Here is an 18,676-nt window from a genome sequence, read left to right as displayed (position 1 = left end):
GGTTTACGCGGTCCCTATCACGACTGCTTAGCTTCGTATTTAAACAATCGTACCCAAATTTGCAAAACTAACTGTTTAATGTTCAGTCCTAAATTAGTGAAATGTGGTGCTCCTCAGGGCACTATTAAGTCTAGGACCTTTACTATTTCGATTATGCATCAAGTGCATCAGAGTGCTTACTTTTTTCAAAACCTAGTCTGTATGCTGACGACACTAGTTTATACCATGCAAATGGAGACTTAAAGCGTATTCATGATTGACGATTTCAATAGGATCCACCTATGGCTAGCTGCTAATAAAATCACCCTTAACTTAACAAAAATTGAATTCATGTTACTTGCATCGAGGCAGGGGCTACCAACTATCTCTGAAATACTATATTTCATGATACATGACCATCCAGTGATGCAGGTTCCTTCCGCGAAATCGCTTTGCGTGGGTACATATTGATCAAAACTTAAACTGGAATTGTCATATACAGAGCGTTTGTAAAAATATTGCCTCTACCTTATATGCAATTAAAAGAATAAGGCATCTTCACTATGTTTTAAAGACAACGAATGTAAATGCCCCTAATCTCGGAATCAAGGCCAGACCACAGCGGCGGGAGCTACGTTCCTTACTCTTTGCGAGAAGTGCGTGGGCTCTTTAACTTCCCCTCCTAACTAGTACCGAGAAGATGCTGTAGACGAAGCCTGAGGTTTATCGTCCTTATCCGAGAAGACTAGGATATTTAACCACTGCAGATGTCATGGAAAAGGCAGCACATTCTCCTCAGTTATTTTAAGAAGCTGAGTGTTGGTCCGGTCTTTCAAATGTTTATCGGAAAAGACACATCGATTGTCAAAGATTTTATATCGTTTCTGACACTCACAGAATTAAGTAACAATGCTCAACCAATGCTAGATGAGCATGATGCGACAAACTTCAGCAGAAAATATAAAAACCGAAAGCAATACTACTCTATTCTCTCGCCGCTTTGCGGCTCGGTAAATAACCACCAGTGAGTAGTTGTTAAATAATTAGGTATAATCAAGGTTAACAACGTTTAATAAAATTTAAGAATAAGAAATACAAATTGATAAGTTAATTGTAATCGATAGATAGAGAAGTGATATTCAGTTTATTGATAACTTGCGACTAAAAACTTGAATTACACGATTTTTACAAAGGATAATATCAATAATACCATTAAAAGGAACTATCAATGGTTTAAAGCAAGTTTGTATAAAAAATTTGTTTGTATATCGGTTATGTTTGTAAATAAAATGTCGATTAAATATAAAATTCCAATAAAATGGTATAGGCTCTAAGGGTATTAAAAGTGGTAAATCTGTCACCTTGTTGCCTTGAACACGGGCCTAAACTTCCGTTTGTCTGTAAGGTTCTAAGTACTTGTGTTAATCATTGCATCAATAAAAATAATTATTGTATACAAAAGTTAGGGCTGTACGCAAGAGGCGGCTAGATCCCTCTGGAAGGAGGCTCCGTAGGGTTTTGACCGCGCGAGATATGGATGCGAACATAGCGCGGGCTTTGGGAATGTCAACAAAACTGGCAGCTCGATATGATCGCACGATTGTTATTTCAAAAGGTGTATAAGACAATGCAGTTTCTAGTAATGAACTCTAGGGTTTATCAGCAACATACCCATAATAAATTCATGAGTCTTCTTCACCTGAAAAAGGGGTCGACAGAAAAGAAAACACCGGGCGAAAGAATGCGAAAGGGCTACAGATTCGAACGTTTGCGTATGCTCAAAAATCGATCTTGGCGAATTCCAATTTAATGACATAATGATTTGAGAGAAAGACGTAAAATATTTTGAGTGGAATTCATCGTATTTCCTTCTGTAGAACATTTAATTGAGTTTGTCCTAACATTTAATTGAGCGTTTAACATATTTGTGCTCTATCTACCGCTAATTAATGAGAAGTTCATGAGACCCATGCTAAGTTAGAGGAGGAAAAAATATGCAAGAAGCGAAGAAACTATACCTTTATAACCCCTATTTTTTTCTAAGTAAACAAAAGATCGGCAGGACAAATTTCACAAATTGTAAAAACTGTGGAATATTTCATCGAAGCGTATTTGAGAAAATCAAAATCAAGGCCAAATTACCGCTGGTGAGCACCTTCCTTTGCAGCGCTTAAGCTCAAACACAGAAACCTCTATGTGAATATTAACAACAGTCCTACGCTCGTGACAAGACGAATAAAAACATATTTCTCTAGTTCAACCTTTGTTTACTAAATTCTGGTAACAGTTAGTGATCTCGTAAAATAGGTTGCGGTTTTTCATCGCGGTAAATAACACTTTCAAAAGAGAATACAATCGTTTGTCTCACGATGTTGTCACTTCGGATGTGAATCACGACGTTTCGACAGCATATATACTTATAGTCTTCTTCTAGCGAAGATCTTCAAAGATTTTCCATGAAAACACAACGCCGACGTACGCATCGTAATCAGGCTAAAACTTCATTGAGCCACCTTAAGTAGTTAGTTCATAACAGCTAATATTTGCGCGTTAACTGTTCCAAAGTTTGAACGCCGCGATGGTGAACGAGCAATCACTGAGTAACTAGAGTTGTAATGTTTGGCTGATGAAAAAGAAGTTTGTCCTGACTCATATTTTTTCTTTCACGCCTTCAGTGAAAGGATATATTATTCTGTTTTTCGTGTCGAGTAAAGGTAACTAGAAATCCAATATTTTGAGACTGTCCATCGATTCTCGATATTCTTAAAAGTATACTCTTAAGTGCAAGAAGGCAAATGGCAAACGTGAAACAAATATCCACCGAAAACTGTAGACTATATCTGCACATTACGCTATCTTAATAGAGAGCCACAATTAACGTCATTCTAGTTAAGTCACTGCACTATATTCAGCGATATGTGCGGAAACAAAAAAGGGCTGTGCTACAGTTAATCCTTTTGAATCCCTTTTTTTGGATCGATATTTAAGTTGTGATGGAAGACGTTTTCGGGATCGTATTTGACTTTCAACGCCCTGATTCTTTCATGTTCTTCTTCCGCCTCAGGGCCATATGGGAAGATACCATATTTGGATAGTCGATTGTCCATACTGTCCACCCAGGTTTTCACATCTTCATAGAAATTGGAGTCAGGTGTCCCAGCTACAATTCCAATCCAGTATCTGTTACGTGTAAGAAAAACAAATCGTGGCATTCAACATCCAAGGATAGAGTTGAAAAATCTTAACGAGGTTCCCTTAAAAGCCTTGTAGTCACAATAGGCCGGTTATTTACACGAGGTCTAACCCAAACCGCGGTTTCCCGCAAGCAGTGGGCCTCTGGGATTCTCTATAAGAGAGTTGTTTTCATGAAATATATATCCTTTAACTGCTAGCTTTCGGCCCTCTTGACACTGTTCGCAAAAACAAATTTTCGGATAAAAGATTAAGCTAAATTTAAGATAGTTTACAACGCGGTTTTGTTAACAACGGTTAAACTTTGTTAAATAACCAACCCGATGTCTTTACGCCCTTATATTTATTTTTTTTACCATCGAAAGCAAAACGATTGAATCAAACATAGTATAACGAAGCAAGAAGGAAGCGAATCGATCGAAGCGAAACAAAGCAAAACGAAACAAAGCTAGTGTGACTTAATCACGCAGAAATAAACCTGAACTCAACTCAAACAGACGCAAACTAAACCTGACCTGACGATGATTCAAACGTGAACTAACAAAAAATAATTAAAGAAACCCAAATAGACAAAATGCAAATAAGACCTAACATACAAAACAAACAAAAAAAACATACAATAAAAGACTAATTATTAAAAGCTGACAGAAGGCGAAAACGAAACTAAGCAAAAAATGAAAACCACGATCAAAGAAATTACGTAATGGCTTTTAATCCAGGCGCCTACGGCGCACCGCTAAAAAAATACGGGTGATATTCTTGGATGATTCAATAGTTCGTTGCAGCTACGGAATCTGCCCAGAGGTGACATAAGTAGTGGCGATTTTGGCATCTTTTGCCACAAAAAATTTGACAGAGTAAGCCAACGTGTTAGCAGCTATGAGAATCTATTTCATCCTAAGAGTCTGTTCAGCAACCAAGTAACAAGATAACTCATCGGTTCAGACATAGAAAGATGCAAAATGGTACTGATAAGTATACTGTTATTTTTAGGAAGTAGCAGACATGATCGTCTTCTCGCAACGATAGCAACAACGCGGCGACACACCTCTACACGTTGCCAAATAAACACCAAAGGTGTAACCATAGATTATATCTCGCGCACACTGTCTTGCAACAGTGCAAACAACGGCATGAAAAATTGCGAGAAAAACTGTCGGGGTAACAGAATCTTCTATCAAGTATCATGTGGGATTTTAGACTTCGCCAAAACTCAATCTCATAGGAGCGGTACTTTGGTAAAATTAGGATGTCTTAAGAACACAAAACAAAGACCTTGGCCGGTGCTTGAGTCCGAAATGCCTGGAATGGATAAGCCATTAGACTACGAAACATTGCTTACACTAAACACCGCAGACCAGATACAACAGCAAAACATACTTAAAGTAGAGGAAACGCAACAATACTTCACATGCGCAGGAAGAAAAGCACCGGTGACACAATAAGAAATGCAACAGATGAAATAACTGGGAACACATGAGACATGCCCGCCAGTTATGTAGCAGATTGAAAAGGAGAAAACACGCGACACGTGAATAAGAAAAGTAACTGAAGAGAAAGGTGAGAAGAAGTAAGAGTCTGTCAGTCTATCAGTCTGTCAGTCTGTCAGTCTGTCAGTCTATCAGTCTGTCAGTCTGTCAGTCTGTCAGTCTATCAGCAAGACAAGAAATGTAACTGATGAAATAGTGATAAACATGTGACGGGCGCCAGAGAAATTTAACAGATGGGAAAAATATGACGAGTTACAAGAGCGGAAAGAACTGTGACTGATGGAAAAGGCGTTATATGTAACAAGCGTCACTGCGTAACGAGAAGTAATACAGTGGCACACAAAAAGGCTGGAAATAAGAGGCAAGACACAGGCGGGGAGAAAGGCGCAGAATGGCAAATCAAAAGCGGTTTTCGTTCTTTCGTCTAAACCAAATAAAACGTACAATTTTCACGCTGTAAATTTGATATGAACATTAGTTTAAAGCACTTTCATGACGCATGTGCAGTAGCTAGAAACGATTAAAGCGTGGCACAAGTAATTGTACTAATTTTAACGTAGATTATAGGAATTAGTTTGCGCGTTCAATGATACAAAACCAAGAGCGGCTTTACAGTGATTATCACTTACTCTGCTTGTCTGAAGGGGTATGGGCTACTTTCAGCCGGTATTTCCTTGATTTTCCCTCCAAGGCTTGTTATGTAGATGTTACTGCCTGTGATGATGCGTGAATCAGGCGCTTGGTTGACCCCATCAAAGATGATATCAATGCCGTCATCGGTGAGTTCTGTAACACGATAAAGGTTAAGTGTCTACTCAAGCCGAGTGCTTCACCCAGCTGTAGCTTATTCCGGTTTCCATAGCATGAAGCGATTAATGAGGAGTATTACTAACCTTCGACAAAATTGCCCATAGGTGCGTAGTAGGTGATTCCTCTCTGCACCATCCAGTCCCCACTCTTCTGGAATTCGTCCAATGGTAAAGGCTTCACTTTGTTCACTAACGGTTTTGTTAAGTCTGTCAGCTCCATCAGTAGAGCCCCTCCCTCCTTAGGGGAACCAATGAACAAGAAGCGACAGAGAGCTTGCGGTCTAAGGAAAGGATCACGTGACCTTGCCTCAATTTAAATACATCCAAATGAAAAATTGGGGTAAGTTTGTAAAGAAACAGCGGTGCTGCGTCAGTGGGGGCTGGGGCTATTGTAAGATAAATTGGTGTTATCAGATGAGCTGAAAATGTAAATTGGCCAACGTAGAGTTTCTAAGCTGGCGTTTCGAGGGTTACCCCATCGTCAGAGCGAATAGAATGAAAAGAATGAATGATTGAATTCAAATTGATTTTTCAAGATGAACTACGCACTTTCTTTTGTCAGAGTCTTTACTGTTTTATCCCTTCGATAATTTACTCTTTTCTAAATTACCTTAAATTCATCCAGTGTGGCCCGCGATAAAATTTTATTAAGTGCTGCTTGCGCGGAGTACATTCGCTAAATGCAATGAATGTTCAATAATATCCTGTGAGGTATGTTTACGGGGTGAGTTTCTTCTTGTTTTCACCGCTGGATGTCTGATGAAGAACATATTATCTGGTTTTGTCTTCACACACCAAAAGGATTTTTAGCCGCGCCAATGTTTTTTCTTACTTAGTAGTACAGGTATTCTGCAAAATGGTGCCTTACTGTTAGGTTTTATTACCTTTTTTTCCAACATTTTACTGCGTTTTCTTAGTATGTTTAGTCGTCAATTCCTTCTATAATAATTTGTATTATTGTGAAGACACGAAGAGTGAAAAAGTCAAAAAAGTAGGTTTTTCACGAAACTGCATCACAAGAAAAGTTTGTTTCATCAACTGAGTTGATAATGTAAATTGGCCAAAGTAAAGAGTTTCTACAGTTAACGTTTCGTTAGCCCTTTGTCGAGACATCACCTTTACAACATTTTTGCAATGGCCAAATTACATTATCAACAAAGTTGACACCAAATTACCTTGTGAGATTAAAGTAGTCGTACTCAAATTGAGAATCTTATTTTTGGCTCACTCTTGAAGCACTCACCCGCTTCGCTTGAAATGCAACATCATATACACAGCCAGCCGATTATCTTCCTTCTCGCGTACAAAGTCTCTGATAATCTTGAAAGCGCTTGCTGCTTTAGACATGGGATAATAAAGATCTCCTCCTACGACAAACTCTGGAATGTCATAAAGTTGATATTTCAAGGACGTAACGACCCTACACAGGACCAACAACAGAATTTGTAAAACCAATGGGAAAGACACAGTGAACAGCATTACGCTACGAGAAAAGCAGAAGGTTGTAAAAGAAGGTAAAAGCTGTCTTGTTATAACTTAAGCGAACTTTTAGAGGATGACAAACTACATTCAAACCTCAGCTTCCCGTGAGTTGATTTTGTCATACAATGAGTTATCAAACATTTGCACCAACACATCATTTCCGTATTTTCAGATTTCTTTCAAAAGACTTACAGTAAACCCGTATTCTCCTTGCGGATAATAGAAATGTTATTGCACTTTATGTCATATTTTGGAGCTTTCGCAAACGTAAGTGACGGACATTTGCTTTAAATCTATGACAGACTGATATTTCCATCGAACAGTTTTCCAACTAGCAAAAAATTGAAATAAACTCTTCTTAATTTAGAATTAAGCCTGTATATAAGGTACAATTAACAATGTGATCTTGAAGATTACCCAAAATTGAATCCACAACCTTTCATTCCCCAAAATAGTTCTGGATCTTCATTCTCACTTGCTCTTATAACATCTCCAGAGGACGTGACCAGTTCTGTTGAACAAAAACATAAACAACATTTCCAATTTTTTGGAGTGCTATTTAACAACTTGAATAAGGTAAATACTTTCTTCAAGTTGTTGCATGGTACAGTACAAAATTATTTGAAATGCACTTGTGTTACAAGACCAGATAGCCAAATTCTCTCTTTGACACTAGTAGGGTTTCAAACGCGACGTTTAACAAATTAGCCTTGGGTCTTTCGTGTGGCTCTGGACTCGGAAAATTAATACATTTTTTTTCCAGAAAGGTCCATGATGTGGTGAATGGGAACATAACCTGCTTTTTTGATTTCCTTCATTGTTGCGGAACTGCTTATTCGTGCTTGAATAAAGAACAATTTAATATCTTTTTTCTCTTCAAAACGAGGGTTTACATTTTTGCAAACCCATCTCATTCGTCTATTTCTTTGTTAAAGATTATATGATACTACAATCAATGATGATAATTGACCATCAGAATGATAAGAAAATTTCAAGCCAAAAAGAAATTTGAGTCACAAACATACAAAGCAAATATCTCATATTAAATTTCTGAGGTTTCCAAAATCGAGACTTACCAAACTCTAAACAATTATCTGCTGTACAGCCGAAGGATCTGCTCAGGAAACCTGTTCCTCCAAGCAAAGTGTACCCTGCCACACCCAGTTGAGAATAACTACCCAGGGGTGTTGCCAGTGAATGATGTACTGTTTCCTTGTCAATATCACTCAATTTTGCACCAGCACCCACCACAACAACCTGAAATTGTGAAATATGATGCAGGTGAGCTTCTTCAGGGTACTTACAGTTGTACCTGGTTGGTATTAGAAATTTTGTAGATCTAACTCAAAAAGTGCAAAACTTAAATTACTCAGTGTACAAAAAATTTTTGCACGACCACAAAATTGACACCTTGTGAAATCTGCCTACATCATAAAAGTAGTGTTCTCCTTTTCAGGTGGTAACCAGTAACATTTACCGCCTGTAGAACCTCTTATTACTGTTTAAAATTGCTTGGAATTCTTGAAAATTCAACAGGTAGAAGGATTGCTTTACTAGTTTGAAAATTTATTTTACCTGTCATGCTTAAAATAAGGGAGAACACTGTAAAAGTCAAGAGATAAAACAGTTTCATAGATTGCAAACTCTAAAATTTTACTTCTCAGAATTTGGCTTGAGATAGGTCAAAGGTTATGTATTTTAAGCCTAACAGCCTGTAACTTCACCAAGCTCCTAGATAGGAATATTTTGGACACCTGCATGAGTCTATTCTAGTTTTGTTATGCATACAAAAAAAACAGCAACTTTACACAATTATCTTGAGTTAACAAATATAGTCACAAACTGTTCCATAACTATGCAGTTTTATGTCACAAGGAAGGTTGCAATGCAAGGTTAAGTTAGTTAAAATAGGGATGTTGTTAGTGTTTTGCCCTTTTTTTGTTTCCATTATAAGAAAATGTTACATACCTTTCCTAATAATGACAACCTAATGTTCATTCTCAGTTGGAAATGTATGTTATTTTGTTAGAACTTATGGTGTGTGGTATGGCTGAGTATTTCCTTAAGTCAGAATACAAACAACAAGTTAAAATACTCAGCAAAACCAAACACCAAAATGTCTTGTAAGTTATATACTATCCAACTGTTAGAGTAGAGGATAATTAGATGCAAAGTGTGATTCAAGTGCAATCCAAATAACTGTAAAATATTGCCAGGTATAGGTACTCAATTTGCATGTTATTTATACTCTACTTAGTGCAGTAGGATGATAACAACACATACCTTCTTTTCCACATCCACTGTTACACTGTTCATATCAGAAAGATTAATTACCACAGCATCATCAGCCATTGCAAAATCACTGTTCTTTGCAGCACAAACACACATGTCCAACTGCAAAATATACCACAAACATATTTTTCAAGCAAAAAGGTGTGATAATGACATGAAAATTAGTGGCATGATTTCAAATCCTAAAAATAAAATACTAAACAAGGAGTTGTAATGAAACAAAGCAAATGTATAACAAAGACTGCAGATCTTGGCAAACAAAGAAAATAATGAAAGGCAATACCTCTAACCTATTTCTTTGATTTTCATATTTCCCAAACTTATGTCATCCATAATGACAAGGTAACACATTGTGAAGTGTACAAATCTAACCCTTAAACCTCTTTGAGTGACCTCCCTGTAATTTCTCCTGACAGTATCAACTTAAGTTAGACATGGGAAAGAAGGAATTGATTGCCAACTAAGGAAGCTCTTGATTATATTCAGTGAATTCTCTTTGTCAGTACCATAGGGAATGTATGGATAAATGTGTTGAGAACATATATACTCAGAGTTAATGTTAAGGAGTACGGTTTCTCTTTCAATGTACAGGTCATAGATAGTCATCTAAGTATAGCATTATTTATTTACATGGTGCCTGTATGCATGTTGAACAATGTGCAGCAAAATGTGCATTTTATGCATGTTTCAGTATTTTTTCTTGAAGTTATTCACTATCCCAACTTTGATTTGTGAAACATTACTTTGTGTAACAAAGGATCAGTCCAACACCTGAACCACTGTTGAGAGAATACCTTTTTTTCTAACAAAAGTGACATACAGGTATCTAAATGTGAAATGATAGAAAACAAAAATGTTCTAAATTTGACAAGGATTATGTCCAAAAGCCCAGTGAAATTTGTAAACTTGGCATTTGGAAACTGTTATCCTGTGTTGGTGGGACAGTAAAACAAGGTAATTTAGTATTATCAACTTAGTTGATAATGTAAACTGGCCACTGTAAAGAGATTCAAAGCTGATGCTTCAAGGGTTAGCCCTTTGTGAGAGCATTAGCCCTTCCACATTTGCTCCGACAAAGGGCCGAACTCAGTTGATAATAGTTAATTAATCTAATTTACAATTATATTTTCATTCATATTTCAATTTATCATCAGATGATAATTCATCTCAAGACATAATGTAATTTGTGATAATTCTAATTAGCATATATTATCATTTTTCTGGCACAGATGAGAAGAGCAGAGAAGGGTGCAAGGTGCAGGAAGAGTTGTAGGATCATAGTTTCTAATTTGCAATTGTTAGTTGGGTGAGGTATTGACCCTTAATATCAGTATGCATATTCTCCATACAGGTCTCGGTACATTTTCCACCGTACTGGCCATGAGAATTTGTTTGAAAATTAGTAGCTCCTTTAGCTGGAGATCATTTCTTTCTTTCTCATGACCTTCATGTGTAATTCAGGAGTGATATTGTCTGGGGAAATTAGATGTTGGACACTCTAGATCTTAGGGGTTCAAGGATTGAGTTGTGGTGTTTCCTTTTTCTTTGTGGTTTTCATGTCCGGCTTTGGTGCATTTAATTTTCCTCAGTCGTATAAACTGTTTTAGGCATATTGGTGCTAAATAAATGGTACAGAGGCTTGGCTACCGCGCCCTGAAACTGTACAGGTATCATCACTTTGTGTGCACGTTCGAGAAGTGGAGGCAAAACTCTAAGCGTAAAATTGATAACATAAATCGCAATAGATTTTCCTCCAGTATAAAGGTGTAAACGGAATAAATTCCACCTATAACTTTTTCCATTACCTCGTTTTTTACACAAAACTTGACAGTGTTCACGACATCTTCCACAGTCGCTACCCGGACAAACGCATTCGGTTTGCGCGTTCGAATAGCGGCATTCCATGTTTCATCAACCTCCCGTTGATAATCTTTCGCATTTTCTGATCGAACAATGACACGCCCGGAAAGAACAGCTTTCAGAGGAGAAAAATCGACCATTCTGGTCAGCGCTCGAACGAAACCTCCACCAAATTAACTAATAATTTAACCAGGCGTTATCACAAGGCATAGCAAACTAATTTAACCATCAAGCATCGCGCACCTGTTTTCCCGCTCCCTGCCGCAATATAGGTTTGCCATGAAAATGGTATCGGCGCGAGCTGTGAATTACTCGGATGTGATTATGTTTGAAATAAGAAATCAACAGGAAACTTTAGTTCAGAACGGAATTTTGAATGCTTCTGGTTTTCTTTGGACCAATGATGCGAAATTAAAATGAACTGGAGCACGTAATCGAGACCTTGGTAACCGCGCAAAGTTGCGAAATTTACCTGTAAAATTACATGGACATGATCTGAGAAGAACTAGCTGACCGCCGTGTGATTTACTGAATACTTTAGTCAAGGAATAGAGGAAATAAGTAGTATTGTCGTTCACTTGAGAAACACTTAGATAGTGAATTTAGTGATCGAAACCTCCACACGTGAAATCAAAGAAAAAAACGTGAACAGTTGATTTTACGTAAACTTTACTCACGAGTAAACAAAATTTTACAGTCACGTGCATTACCTCACGCGATCTCCTCATCGATCTCGAGCACAGTTTAATTTATCTTTGACCCAAGCACAGCTACTTATGCTTAGACGTGGCGTTCCTTTACAGTCTTTTATCTATAGTGTCCGACATTTTGGTGGTGTTATGTCCTCGCAAGCTAATGGTTTTCTAAGTCCTTGCGGTCGTAGGAAATCACAGTTTACAAGAGCAACTTCTTCTTGCTGTTTAAATAATGGTAAAGACAGGGTAATTGACAAGTCTGGGGACTCTAGATCGAGAGAAAGAGGAGAATTGCAATGGGAAAAACTCTCTGATGATGAGAAGAATATTTATCTTGCTCATAAAACTGCATGTATGGTAAGGACAGAACATTTGTAATGTCATCTTGGTTTATAATGATGGTTGTAAGATAGATAAATTGCCAATTAGTACTTACTGCAATCATTTTACAAGAGATAATTTTCTTTGTGAGTAACAATTAGTCATGAACTGTAATCATCCGGCTAAGACAAGTTCTGAATGACTGTTGTTATTAACAGTGACAATGTGATTGTCATTAACATCAGTTCATTTCTGGGCAACTCTTGCCAAAGTGATCACACTGACAACTCAAAATCATCAAAGAATATTTGTGTTTTCATACTTCCCTATGGCTAGGGGAGCATAACAGGGAAGTTTTGTCCAAGAATGTCACTGATGACATGTGCTCTTCAAACCTGACACTGTTTTAGACAAAATACAGGATCATTGATAAAAAGATTCTTGGGTGGTTAACCCTTTACACCCTAACATTAGTTTCTGTATTCTCCATACGGCTCTCTTAACATTTTTTAAGATGTCAACAAAGAGAATTTGTTCAATAATCAAGAGCCTCTTTAGCTAGTGATCATTTCCTTTATTCTCATGACCCTAATGTGCAATTCAGGAGTATAATATTATGGGGAGAATTTAGATGCTAATCACTCTTAGGTGCTAAAGGGTTAAAACCCCCATTTATGAGACTATTATTGTTTTTTTTTTAACAATTTAACTCTAATGATTTACCAATACAGAATTTCTCCTTATACTGACAATACAATTTCAAGCAGACAAGTGATGGGTATAAAGAAAAACATCAATGAGGAAATTTTTTTTCTATCCCACACCAAATTCTCCAAACTCACAACACAAAAACTGTATGACAGACAATAAGAAGAATTACCAATGATATCTTAAGAGTGAAAGCTCTGTAATAAGGGCAAAGAAATTGTGTAAATTCATAGAATCTTTGCGGTATGCATCTTTTCTGGTACTAGATACTTCCTTTGCTGGTCTTACTGGCTGCATACATGTATGTGAGAACATATATGTATACAACTGTGGCATTTGGATCTCACAGAGCCACCTCACACATTTAAACAAGATGATTAATATGACATGGTCAGAGAATGTTAATATTGCACAGGTGCATCACACCACCAAAATGGTTTAATACTTCCAGTTCAGAAAAATATAAAGGCCAAAAATCTGGATGATGAAATGTTTTTATATATTTCCAGGGGGTATAGGGGGTGGTAGAAAATTCTTTGGAAATTCCAGAGGGGTGGGGGGGCTACCACTGCTACCCCAAAATGGAAAATCCGAAGGGGTGGGGGGGTCCTATATGAAATTCCCTCCGTGGTGGGGGTATGGATATTTTCTGGAACTACACAATTAGCAGTAATGTCATAATCTGATTCGCCAATTTGCCATTTGATAAGAAAACTGACAACGCTGCTCATGTCAGTGTGTTATGTGATGCCTTTATCAGCTCTGAAACATGGATGATTCTCACTGAAAGAATTGTTTTATTTGACATCAGTATTGTGGTAACAAACAAAGTGACAGTGGTTTAGTGTGGTCTGTACTCTTACTGACATCACAGTGGTCAAAATTTGTCACCAACTTACTCCGCTGCACCTTTGTGTCCACAGAATTTTGACCACCAAGATGATAATCATTTTCAATAAGAGTACACACCATGCTAAACCACTGTTGCTTTGTTGAAATCCCAATTTAAGATCAAAGACCCCAAAAATCATACTCTCCCAGATAACACAAACTGGCAGGGACCTAATAAGCTTGGGCCCCCCTGAGCTCACTCAAAAAAGTTCTTCGTACCCTCCAGACCAGGAGATCTAAGTGCACATCCTTGACCCTTTTTTTTAACGGTTCCCCTAGCCAACAACGATATTAAGTAGGAAGTTTGATTTACCGTTCAGTGTCACGCTATTTATTAGAGATAAAATCCAAGGGCAATACTTACACTGACTGGCAATTACTGTTGTTAGTAAGGTAGTTGAGTGGATCAAATTTTCTGTTTTGTTTCCCAATTTGGAAGAGTGGTGCAAATCTTTCCAATCTTTGCTAATTTTTTGTGCATTTGATCAGGCCTTAAATAGAAATGAATGTAAAGTATGCCATAACCTTAATTGTTAACATGTAGTGACACAAAATCAGTGCTCTGAACAGAATTTTGTGTTTTTTTGTTATAAACATTCTCTATCTGATGAATATCTGTCTAACTCATTAGTTTTGAACATACCACAAAAATAATCTACTTTAATAGAAAACCTTTTTTAGCAAACAACATTCAAACAGTCATCCTAAGAGTTAAGGTCTGTGAAATAACACAGCCACCCAGATTTCATGGGAACATTTTGAACTTTAAATGCTGTTTCACACATTAGCCTTGTCAGGTTAATGGAAGTGTTTTTTTGATATATTCTTCTCTGTTTTTTAGAATGGGAAAAATAGTTATTCAGATCCAATCACTGGGTATATGGTCTTCACTGAAGAATTTCTTTCCAAGCGTAGGGCCTGCTGTGGAAATGGCTGCAGACATGTGAGTAACATATCATACTCATCATCAAGCATTCTAACATCAATATGCATATTCTCCATGCTGTTCTCTATACATTTCCTTAGATGCTGACATGGAGAATTTATTTAATGATCAAGAGCTTCTATAGTTGAAGATCATATCCTTTATTCTCCTGACCTTAATGTTTGACTCAGGGGTGAAACTGTAAGGAGAGATCAGATGCTAGTCACTCACAGGGCCAAAGGGTTAACTCTTGTATCATGCAAAAACATGATTTGTTTTGGAGAGTATGTTTTATAAAATCTTTTTTCATCTTTATTTCAGTGTCCATTTGGTCATGAGAATGTACCACACAGTCAACGCAAGAAGAAATTTAATTCAGCGTTTTATGTTTAAAATCAAACAGACAGTCATGCAATTAAATTATTACAGAAATGATAATGTATACAGCTTCAGGAAAAGACATATGTTTGAGACAAACACTTCATTATAATAATTATGAATTTTCCTGAAGCAAATTTCAGTCTTTTGAAATGAAATTGGATTGTCAAAAAATCAGCCTGAAGCATCATGGTTTTCTATACTTTGTGCTTTCTCTATATTGGAGAGACTAGGGAGTAACCATAATGCAAAGGTTTCTCAATGTAACAAGGATGTGGAAATTATAACAGCAATAATAATATTTTGTATTGGTTACTGGTATTTATTTATATCATTATCAAACATTCAAACTAAAAGAAATACGACATAATTTATATGTGTGTATGTGAGTGAGTCATGTGATAGCACTCCTGTTTTCAAGCGATATTCTCAGTCTGTGCTTATGTATTTAAATCCTCTGGTATGAAACAAACAAATAAACAAGTTGGCATTTGTCCCCATCACTTTGTTGTTTTGGTCAGATTCGTTAAGTGGTTTCCTTTTTAGAAGCTTAAATCAAGAATTTAGTGACATTGAAGAAGGATGACATCCATTTCTTGTTTTTTTTATTTGCCATTGGGACCCTGTCAAATAGTGAGGCGGGGGGGGGGGGGTTGGGGGTAGGAGGAGATATCAGAAAGGGAATATAGGGGATTGGCCATAGGGGAGGATATATAATGGGATGCATATAGGGGAAGAGATATAGGGGAGGGCACAAAGGCAAGGGGGTACAAGGGTGGGGACATAAGAGAGGGCAAAAAGGCAAGGGGAGACAAGGGAGGAGATACAAGGGAAGGGACATGATAGAGGGCATACAGGAGAGAGGATACAAGGGGAGGGACTTGAGGGAGGACATACAGGGGAGGGGACACAAGGGAGGGCATATAGGGGAGGAGATACAAGGGAAGGGACACGATAGAGGGCATATAGGGGAGAGGATACAAGGGGAGGGACTTGAGGGAGGGCGTACAGGGGAGAGAACACAAGGGCGGGCATATAGGGGAGGGGATACAAGGGAGGTATATGAGGGAGCAATACAGCTCGCAGGGATGTTGCATTTGTGAGACTCCTTTGTAGCCACGTTTGACCCCTTGACCTAGGTTTCAAATTAAGTTTAAATTTCTTTCACTTTTCATCTCCATATTTTTTTTGTCTTTGGGTCTCTATACTCAACAAAAACCAACCCTCCATAATCTAAGTCGATCTGGGAACAACAGACCAAGACGTGAAAACCTATCGACGTCCTTTGCCAAATCAGCTTGGAGTATCAATGAGTACCTCTCATTTCTTAAGTAAAAACTTTTTCAACATTTTGGGACGAATTGTGATTGTTTGGAATTCCATTCAAGGCCGGTAAAAGCAGACAGAAAAAAAGGTAAATCCTGAGGAAAACAGGAGCAGCCGTGGCAGTTCAGCAATATCAGGCTCGTTAACATTCCACCTGACTTCGCTTCGATTACAAGACCCCAATACAACCATTAATGAAGCTTTAAGAACACTGAAGAGTATTTCTAAACAAAAATAAAGTTAAATCAGCCACAAACAGAAGCCAACTCAGACGATAATCCAGTAAAAAATAACTTTCATTGCTCAAATGATTTTGCGTTAGTCTACAGAAACTTCAGGACGAAACAGCCAGAATTTATTCACATTCGAATTTAATTACTTGTTATTCTCACCAAGTAAAATTTTCATCGCTTTGACAAATTCAGATTCCAGTTCTCTTAGATTTCTAGATTGCACCCATAAACTTTGAGCAAAAATTTCCCGCTGTTTGGTTAAAAAGCGAGTGAAAAGTTACGTTTGGCAAATATGGTAAACATAGAAATATAATTGCCGATACAATTTAAACGATTTTTTTTTGCTGACGCGCCCAATTCGCCATTTATTTCACTAATAGAATTTGATTAATTACAGTTTCTTTTCAAGTGTTAAACGCAAAATGCGAATAAAATAATTTACAATTAAAGTTTTACCGTCTCTGGTGGTTTATGTTAAGAGTATTCTGATCTTCTTAATAACGTGTTAAAATTATGATACAATTTCCTTTTAATGTATAACCCCTTAAGTGTGTTGTTTGCAGAAATAAAACACAAATCTAATTGATAGACGGTTTCACTGAAAACTAAGGCGACAACTAAGGCATTTCTTTTTTTACGGCTACAACAAATTGAAATTGTTAGGTTTTATTTTTTAATTTGTGTCTATTTGAGGGCTTAAAAGTTTAATTTGATATAGCGAATTAAGAGAAGAATATTCTTTAGTTGCAAGAAAATTGGCTCGGCGGTATCAAGTTTCAATCATGCATAAGAATGGGACAAGGATTGCGTCAAACAAAACTAAATCTCGTTTTTACTCTAATCCTGAGTCAGTATCAAATTTTTCCAATTCATTTCAGCCCCTGAAAATATAAAAAATATGATTTAGTAAAAACGTAAAATATCAATTATTTACGAAAAAACGTACCTAAACCATACTGCTTACGTCTCAGGCCAAGTGCGAAAATTTCCTAAGTTGTGAATTTTAAATAAGCGTTCGATCTAAAACGTTCACCCGATGAAAAAGCAGCCCACCCATCGAAGTATAACTCTTTAATATTTCTCAAATTTTGTTGCAAAACATATTTTTAACCCTTAGCAATCTATGACATTCGCTGAGAAATTTCTTAAAGTTTGCAAGTCGGAAATGACAAGAATTGTATACATCTTTCGCTGACTTAATGATTCGAGGTGCCAACTGTATGTTTTCATTTACTCATTTCCTTGGGAAACCAAATCGTTGGAACGAAATTAGAATTAAAAATGTATATCGTTAACTGTAGCATTGAACACAGATTATTCAAGGCTCGTTTTTAAGCTACTTTCAATGTGCGGTAATGTATCTTTCTCCTAATTAGATTATATTTGTTTATCAGTCCAATGCAGGTGGAAGAATATGTTTTCAATTTTCACAGCTGAAATTCGTCCCAAGATGACACATCGCTAGAAGCTAATTAAGAGTATATAATTTATTAATTAACGGGAAGCTGAAAATTTGAGGAAATTCCCTCATCGACTAGCGAGCCGCCGTTGAGATTCTGTCGTGAATCTTGGTTCTTGCGGGATTTTGTCGCTCGTTGGCGCCCCATACAATAGCATTCTTGCTTTTTTAACGTTAAGAAACAGGTAATCGGTTCTTTGTGAAAACAATGACAGTTCCCCCTCGACTGTACAGAATATTTATTGTTTTTATCAGCTTTCCGGAATATTGTGTTTATTTTTCATTACAAAAAAACAAAAGTAACCGAAAACCAAAAGCCTTGGCACAATTTGAACGAAGTATTGTCACATTGACTAAATTGTGGTAAACCCTTTCAATGGCCTTGAAGTTTTTTATTCCCGCCAGGGAACCCATTTCAATGTTGTTTTCGTCAGAAATTGGCACGTGCCGCCACGCGACGCCCCCGAGGTTAGCAAAGGACCCAACAAAAGGGTCGAGCTTTTGTTTAAACACCTTGCATATCGCCGAGAAGAAAATACTTGGGCACGTATAGCTTTTAGAGTGTATGCGAGTGACCAACCCACCAGAACGAATTTATTACTGTTGTTAATTATACTCGCACTGCCGATTGATTAA

General features: G+C 37.2%; 2 protein-coding genes across 2 annotated transcripts; one reads left to right on the top strand and one right to left on the bottom strand.

Annotated features, from left to right (window-relative positions):
* Positions 1-1,034: 1,034 nt before the first annotated feature.
* On the bottom strand, positions 1,035-11,401 carry LOC131783095 (FAD-linked oxidoreductase DDB_G0289697-like). Its single transcript, XM_066164783.1, has 8 exons — positions 11,050-11,401; positions 9,236-9,346; positions 8,029-8,209; positions 7,370-7,463; positions 6,714-6,890; positions 5,555-5,751; positions 5,291-5,447; positions 1,035-3,159 (listed from the first exon to the last, which is right to left on the bottom strand). The coding sequence occupies exons 1-8, from the start codon at positions 11,242-11,244 to the stop codon at positions 2,928-2,930; spliced, it is 1,344 nt and encodes a 447-aa protein (XP_066020880.1). The 5' UTR covers positions 11,245-11,401; the 3' UTR covers positions 1,035-2,927.
* Positions 11,402-11,595: 194 nt separating this feature from the next.
* LOC131778789 (uncharacterized protein C1orf53) lies at positions 11,596-15,525 on the top strand. Its single transcript, XM_059095237.2, has 3 exons — positions 11,596-12,156; positions 14,561-14,662; positions 14,966-15,525. The coding sequence occupies exons 1-3, from the start codon at positions 11,881-11,883 to the stop codon at positions 15,035-15,037; spliced, it is 450 nt and encodes a 149-aa protein (XP_058951220.2). The 5' UTR covers positions 11,596-11,880; the 3' UTR covers positions 15,038-15,525.
* The last annotated feature ends 3,151 nt before the right edge of the window (positions 15,526-18,676 follow it).

Source organism: Pocillopora verrucosa, chromosome 4 (assembly GCF_036669915.1).
Source record: "Pocillopora verrucosa isolate sample1 chromosome 4, ASM3666991v2, whole genome shotgun sequence".
In the NCBI taxonomy this organism is placed as follows: Eukaryota; Metazoa; Cnidaria; class Anthozoa; order Scleractinia; family Pocilloporidae; genus Pocillopora; species Pocillopora verrucosa.
The sequence above is the reverse complement of the archived record's forward strand: the minus strand, read 5'-3'. Positions and strand labels throughout refer to the sequence as shown.

What these genes read in the sequence shown, in the direction of transcription:
- LOC131778789 (XM_059095237.2), top strand. Translation starts at nt 11,881, where the DNA reads ATGCTTAGACGTGGCGTTCCTTTACAGTCTTTTATCTATAGTGTCCGA. An exon ending in CTCATAAAACTGCATGTATG is followed by an intron (nt 12,157 to 14,560) that starts GTAAGGACAGAA and finishes TCTGTTTTTTAG; the next exon opens with AATGGGAAAAATAGTTATTC. An exon ending in GTGGAAATGGCTGCAGACAT is followed by an intron (nt 14,663 to 14,965) that starts GTGAGTAACATA and finishes TCTTTATTTCAG; the next exon opens with TGTCCATTTGGTCATGAGAA.
- LOC131783095 (XM_066164783.1), bottom strand. Translation starts at nt 11,244, where the DNA reads ATGGTCGATTTTTCTCCTCTGAAAGCTGTTCTTTCCGGGCGTGTCATT. An exon ending in AGATAATTGTTTAGAGTTTG is followed by an intron (nt 7,464 to 8,028) that starts GTAAGTCTCGAT and finishes TTTGTTCAACAG; the next exon opens with AACTGGTCACGTCCTCTGGA. An exon ending in TATGGGCAATTTTGTCGAAG is followed by an intron (nt 5,448 to 5,554) that starts GTTAGTAATACT and finishes ATCGTGTTACAG; the next exon opens with AACTCACCGATGACGGCATT.